The following is a 7126-nucleotide window of genomic DNA, read 5'->3' as shown; positions in this document are numbered from 1 at the left end:
CAGCCATCTCAGGCTGCAGACTGTCAGTGCAGCAGCGAGCTCAGCTACAAAACAGAGACGAATCCTGTGTTGAGTGGCCTGTGAGTGTGTTAAAGTACATCAGGGGTGTGCTCTGTACCTCAGCTTCTCAAAAAAAAAGTCTGAGCTCACCATGGGAACATCCAGGTGGCCACCCAGTCACCCTAACCACAGGCCAAAGACATCAGAGAATCAAGAGGTTCTGGGACTCAGACTTGCAGGCATGGGGCCAAGACATCACTGTCATAAGATAGCTGGGTGGCGAGCGTGTGCATGGCTTGAGTCCAGGCATCATCAGGTTGACATTTTACCCAAGATGTGCAGTATCTGAGCTAGTGTATATAGCAGGTGAGAGTGGGGGAAAGTAGGGGAGGGGATCCCAGGTTGACTGAGAGAAATGTAAGGAGGGACGGAAGGAATGGGGGAGGGCCGCAGGGGGCTAGGGTAGGGTAGCCAGTTAGGTGTGGAGTTGTGTGGGTACAAAAGCTTCCCTTTTCCCCCCGCGTGCACGCCACAGAGGCTGTACCCACAGGAGAGGCCTGTAGGGGGTTCAGTGCCTCACCTCCCCAGGGTGGGGTTCAGAGCCCCGCCAAGAAAGGGGGCCGCAGGACCTGGTGCCGGTGGCTGGCGGCCGCGCGGGACCATAGCAGCTGAGCCAGGTCAGCGCTGCCTACCTCCGGGCCCGGGCCGCTCACCTGGCGGGCCCGACCGCAGGTCCAGAGGCGGGGGCCGCTTCCCTGCCGGTTGCAGGGTAACCGGCCTCGAGCTCAGCTACAGTGTGTGTGACTGGCACCTCTGGAGTGGCTGGCTCAATGCCTGTCACCACCTCCAGCCATCAGAGCCCAGTGCTTTGCTGGTGCCGGCGGTCGGTCGGGGCGTTGGAGTGCGGGGCGGACGTGGGGCGGGAGCGGGGCCTCGGAGGTGCGGTAGCAGAGACCGCGCTCCGTCTGGCGGGTCTGGCCCGGCAATTTCATCTTCGGGCGGAAAAACCGGAGGGAGGCGCCGGTACCTCCTGAGCTGCAGCTGCGCGGGCCCCGGGAAACCGAGCCGCGGAGGCTAGGAGCTCCCGCCGGGTCCCTGGGCACCACCGAGGTCAAGGAGACAGGGTTCTGGGTCGCCGAGAAGCCGCGGGGAGAGAGCCCAGGCCTGGAGCCCCGCACAAGTCTTGGCACTGCCCATCCGACCACAAGGGATCCTGACCTCGCTGGGAAGCGGGCCTGCCCAGCCTGCCCCAGAAGGTGCAGAAGCAAACGCAGGCGCGCCCCGCCGCCTCCTGGAGGGATCAGTACCTGGGGAGAGCAGGACTCCTTTCTCACACTCAGAAAATCCTTTAGAGGCACTCCTCCCTTTACCCCCACCACACACACACACACACACACACACACACACACACACGCCTTAAAAGGCTGAAAAGGGAGCCGGGTTTGGAATCCGGGGAAGTGATGACACACACAACAATGCTGTTACACCTGGCTGCTGCTGGCCAGAAGCGGAAATGCCTGCCCGGGGGAAAGAGGGGCAGAGAGCCAGCCTGGGTGGTCAGAGAAAAAGAAAGGAGACAGCAGTATCCAGGGTGGGGGCAGCTGGGGCTGCCCTGCCCCCAGGCCCTATGCTACGGGATGGCAGGCACGCAATCTTCAGCAGCCCAAACCGAGTTCCCACTCCGAGCCTAGGCGCTCATGGGGTCAGGACAGAGAAAACCACGCATGCCTGCTCAGGAAGCAGGCACAGAGGATGTGAAGGAGTGCCGCTTTGCCCGGCTGTATGCTGGGAGCAGCGGGAGACACCCACCCAGCTTTGATGAGATGTTTTCAATGGTGGGTGGAAGCATATCTACTGAGATGAGTTCAGAGAGCCCTGCACCCTCTTACTGTGGTGGTCAGACCGGGCGCTTCTGCTGACCTCTCTGGAGGAACCTCACCTTTAGGATGCTGGATTCCAAGAGCCCCATCACCCTGTCCTCCTTTCCTTTAACCTCAGAATGCAGCTTCAGAGGCCAGTGGGAAGTAGTAGCTCATGGAGGTGGGCTGTGACTTCCTCAGAGACTGGGCAGCCGGAGAGGACGAGGTGGTGACAGGCATTGGGCCAACCAATCCAGACATGCCAATCACTAACACACACCTGCAGAACATCCATTCCTCCACCTTCCTCTACAAAGAATCCCTGCCCCCTCCGCGCCCAGGAGTTTGGGGCAGGAGGACTCACGCGTCTAAGGACAGAATTTTTGTTAAGGCTGTTAACTAGTAAAAGTCAGGCATGCCTGGCTTTCTTTTTTGCCAGCGCATACTTCCCCTGAGACAATGTCCGCACATGCAGATGTAACTGGGTCCCAATCAGACTTCTGCTGAAGAGAGGTGAGAACTCACCCCTCAACCCTGGAGAAAGATCAGAATAAATGTCAGGGGGAGAGAATTAAATAAGTGTCGCCCTCACAGCCTGTTTTTCTTCCTGTGATAGAATATATACACTGGCAGCAATGGAGGCAGGAAGAATTGAGAAAGAAAAGAAAGCAGGGCAAGGGGGAAGAAGGGAGGAACGAATGGAGAAAAGAGAGAGGGGTGGAGAGAGGAAAAAGAAAGAAGAGGCAATATCCTTGAGCCACATTCACTCTGATATGTGATACACATATCGTTACATGTTTTACCTCCTAACGCTCACAGCTTGTACATGTGCGTACCTGTGGTTTGCACCAGCACACGCGCACCTGGGCAGCTGCCATCTCACGGGACTCAAGGACAGGCCCTCCCCTGCCTTCTAGATGTGATACCAGTGCCCGTACACACAGTTCCCCGGAGCCCCACGGCGGCCACCTCCGTGCCTCTGTGACACAGAGCAGGAGCAGAATGGAGTCTAAAGCATGCATCCCAGCGGTAAGAGTGCCACTCGCAATCTGAGGAGGGTCTGGTTCCCAGGTCCAGAGACGGCTCCAGAAAAGGCGGAGGGGCTTCAGGCGGAGCCCCCGACACCTCTCCCCGGCGATCCTCGCCCTCGCCCCAGCCCGGCCCAGGCGCACTGCGAGCGCGAGGAGCAGACCAAGCCGAGGTTTCTTCCTTCAGTGACACGCGTTTCTGGGCTGACTTTTCCCAAAGCCACCGCGCAGCTCTCTCCACCCCACCCCCGTCCGGCCCCCTCGCCGTCCCGCCCCTCCCCCAGCCCCGAGCCAGAAGTTTAGTCCCAAGACAGCAGCAAAGGGCAGAGCAAAGAAGTCGTTTTCTTTCACCTGAAAGCTCGCCTCTCGTCGATAGGGCCCGAGCTCCCCGGACGCGGGTCGAGGGCGGTCGGACCCGCAGAGCGAGCAGCGGCCGACCACCAGGGCTGGCGAGAGCGTGAGCCCCGCCGTCCGCCGAGCCCCCAAGCTCGCAGGGAGGGGGGCCGGCCAGTCCGGGCTGTGCGGGGCGTTTACAAAAAAGTGACTTAGAGATGAACTCGCCCGTGAGCGACTGGCCGCCCAGCTATAGGGGCGAAGGCGCCTGACGCAAGCGGAACTCGGCGGAGCCCATACGAATCAGAACAGAGCGAGGCTCCTGGCGCACTAGGGACTCCGGGCGGCAGCTCCGCGGGAGACGCGGGTCCCGCTTCCAGAAACCGGCGGGTGGGGGAGGGGAAGAGCGCAGCGCAGAAACCCACCGAGGCGGGGACTGGCCGGGCGGGGAGGGGCGGCGGGGCCGGAGCCCCTCTCTGTTGGGCGGACTCCCCATGGCCAGAAGCTGAGCTCCACTCCCGCCGGCCGCTCCGCAGGAGAAGGGGGGACCGAGTGGAGAAGAGCGAGAGGCCTCCAGCCAGCGGCGCCGGCCGACTGCAGGAGTTCGCGATTCGGCCTCGAGCGGACTGGTGCGCCCGGACTCTCGGCCGCGCCTGCGCCCGCAGGAAGGAGTGAGGGCTGCCCGGCCGCGGCGCGCCGACTCCGCCGCGATGGCCAGCTACCCCGAGCCCGAGGACGCCGCGGGGGCCCTGCTGGCCCCGGAGACCGCCCGTGCAGCCAAAGAGCCCGAGGCGCCGGCGCCGCCGAGCCCGAGCAAGGGCGGCGGCGGCGGCGCCGGGACAGCCCCGGAGAAGCCGGACCCGGCGCAGAAGCCCCCGTACTCCTATGTGGCGCTCATCGCCATGGCGATCCGCGAGAGCGCCGAGAAGAGGCTCACGCTGTCCGGCATCTACCAGTACATCATCGCCAAGTTTCCGTTCTACGAGAAGAACAAGAAGGGCTGGCAGAATAGCATCCGCCACAACCTCAGCCTCAACGAGTGCTTTATCAAGGTGCCGCGCGAGGGCGGCGGCGAGCGCAAGGGCAACTACTGGACGCTGGACCCGGCCTGCGAGGACATGTTCGAGAAGGGCAACTACCGGCGCCGCCGCCGCATGAAGCGGCCCTTCCGGCCGCCGCCCGCGCACTTCCAGCCGGGCAAGGGGCTCTTCGGGGCCGGAGGCGCCGCGGGCGGCTGCGGCGTGGCGGGCGCGGGGGCCGACGGCTACGGCTACCTGGCGCCCCCCAAGTACCTGCAGTCCGGTTTCCTCAACAACTCGTGGCCGCTCCCGCAGCCGCCCTCGCCCATGCCCTACGCCTCCTGCCAGATGGCGGCGGCCGCAGCGGCGGCGGCAGCGGCGGCGGCGGCCGCGGGCCCGGGAAGTCCGGGCGCGGCCGCGGTGGTCAAGGGGCTGGCGGGCCCGGCCGCCTCGTACGGGCCGTACTCACGCGTGCAGAGCATGGCGCTGCCTCCCGGCGTGGTGAACTCCTACAACGGCCTGGGGGGCCCGCCGGCCGCGCCCCCGCCGCCGCCGCACCCCCACTCGCATCCGCACGCACACCATCTCCACGCGGCCGCCGCTCCCCCGCCAGCCCCGCCGCACCACGGGGCCGCCGCGCCGCCCCCGGGCCAGCTCAGCCCCGCCAGCCCGGCCACAGCCGCGCCCCCGGCGCCGGCGCCCACCAACGCGCCCGGCTTGCAGTTCGCCTGCGCCCGGCAGCCCGAGCTCGCCATGATGCATTGCTCTTACTGGGACCACGACAGCAAGACCGGTGCGCTGCACTCGCGCCTCGATCTCTGAGAGTCCGCGGCGCACGCCCGCCGGCTGCGAGGATGCAGGGACGTGCGATGCCGGCCTGGGCCGCAGCCACGGTCGCCAGTCGGACCGCGCGCCGGCTGGGGCGGCCTCCTGAGCCAGCGTCCGGGGCTCCTCCGTGCGTCCTCGCTCCCCTGGGCTCCTCTCGCTCGTCTTTGTCTCCTTGGCTTCTCCTCCTGTGCTCGCCTCCCTGCCCTCTATGCCCTTTTGTTCCTGCCGCCTGCAGGCCGCCTGTCCTCGCGCTTTCTGCAGGCCCTGTCTCCTCCCTGCGCCCCCGCGCCCGGGCTGGACACCTCATCCCAAAATTCAAGGCGGAGAGGAACTTCCCCGGCCGAGGCGCAGCCCGGCGTCCGCGGCGCGGACCGCTTGACAATCTCTCCCAGGTCGGTGCGCTCGCGCTCCGCTTTGCCCGCTGGCTGCTGTGCAATCCTTGCCTAGAGGCACAGGTCTGGGCCGACATCGATCCCCGCGCCGCCGGGAAAAGGGACGAAAGTGTGTTTGCTCCGTACCCTAGAAGCTGCTCCGAAGTCGCTCGACAGGGCCCACTGGGCAGGGCGGGGTTTGGGCCCGAGCAGGGAGCCGGGCTGCCTCGCTGGGCCGCCTGCGCCCGGGTTTACACCACCCCGCGGCTGGCTAGGTTTTGCTGAAAAGATCATCGAGAGAGAGGGCTATTTTAGATACCATTTTAAAATATTTGTTAAGGAAGAAAATTCCCCGGGAAAATCGGCGAAGTAATTGTGGCCTTGGAGTTCGCTAAAGCAAAACATGAAAATCTTCCCTTCCTTTTGAAGTAGAATTCCTGTCGGGCCTTCAAAAAGCTGTGTTCAGAGAGGTAGGAGAATACGCTCGGTAAAAGATGGTTTCCTCAACAAATTTGGGGTATCTTCCCCCCCCCTCTCTCTATTTAAAATAAAATCAAAAACAAAATTTCCCGGATCTTCCGATGCAAGCCCCGAGTGCCAGGAAGATCACAGGCTGCCTGGCCGACTTGCAGGGCCGGACGACTCATCCTCTCCCTGATGTGTGTTTTTCAAATGTCTTGCTTCTGGCACCTTGGGCAGCAGTCGGACCAGACGGCTGGTGGCCCAGAGCCGGCCTGCCCGAAATTCCTGGTTGTTCTGTAGTGTGTCGTTTGGAGGACCAAATTTTCTAGAGAGAACTAGAGCACTTTTGTTGTTTTGTTGTTGTTTTGTCAATACTCGAATAAATTTCTTGTTCTTTCTTTTAACACGGGCTTATGTTATTTCTGTCATGCCTGCGTTTGTTCAGCAGCTAGTTAAAAGAAGGAGGTTTTCGGCAAAATTTTATCCTTTTTCAGATGAACACGGGTGGAGGGCGGCCGGGGAGGAGAGCAGTTTTGGTTGCCGATGCCAGTTTGTTTACTCGGGGGGATTGTTTGTGTTCTGTGTCATCACTGGTCTGTCCTGGCTGTTTAACCTCATCAGAGACTTTATCTGCGGTGGTTCGTTCACACGGCATGGCTGTAGGCAGGATTTGTTGTGGTTTTTGCACCCATGCAAGTTTGTATTTTCGTAACACAGTCGGACTAGGTGTGTGGGACTGTTTTCCTTAGATTGTCCTCATACTTTAAATTGTTTTCCAGTCAAATATAACAGCTAGATAAGTTTATTCCAAACAGGTAAAATCCTGTTTGCAAAAAAAGCTCGGTAAGCTGAAAACCTCTATATACATATAATGAATGGCTTATTATTAATAATCATAACTCATTTACCTTGAGATGTGTAAGAGTTTTGGGAGCATTAGAAAATGATGAACATACTGCGTGGCTGTAGAAATCTAATCTTTTTTCCTTTCTTTCCCTTTACTGAGACTCTTCAAATAACGAATTAAAACCATTAATTCCGCTGATTGACACCAGCCCGTTTGACCCTGTTGCAATCTGGGGCCCTGAGGCAGGAGGCAGGATTAGGGATGGTCTTCCTTCAGTCCTCCCATCGGATGGCCCATATCAGCCAGCTCTCGCTGCAGCTCCCGTGAAACTTGGGTTGGATCCCACATCCAGACAAGTGTCCCTCACTGCCCCCCACTC

The 7126-nt window shown here is 61.1% G+C and overlaps 1 protein-coding gene across 1 annotated transcript; it reads left to right on the top strand.

Moving 5' to 3' along the window:
* Positions 1-3930: 3930 nt before the first annotated feature.
* FOXL2 (forkhead box L2) lies at positions 3931-5061 on the top strand. Its single transcript, XM_070391342.1, has one exon. It carries the CDS (start codon positions 3931-3933, stop codon positions 5059-5061), a length of 1131 nt encoding a protein of 376 aa, XP_070247443.1.
* Positions 5062-7126: the final 2065 nt, after the last annotated feature.

Source organism: Myotis yumanensis, unplaced genomic scaffold (genome assembly GCF_028538775.1).
Source record: "Myotis yumanensis isolate MYYU_CA2020_CCGP unplaced genomic scaffold, mMyoYum1.0.hap1 SCAF_14, whole genome shotgun sequence".
Taxonomy (NCBI): domain Eukaryota; kingdom Metazoa; phylum Chordata; class Mammalia; order Chiroptera; family Vespertilionidae; genus Myotis; species Myotis yumanensis.
Note: the sequence above shows the minus strand (reverse complement) of the source record. Positions and strands in the feature narration are given on the sequence as shown.

Coding starts and splice junctions, on each gene's coding strand:
- FOXL2 (XM_070391342.1), top strand. CDS start 3,931: ATGGCCAGCTACCCCGAGCCCGAGGACGCCGCGGGGGCCCTGCTGGCC.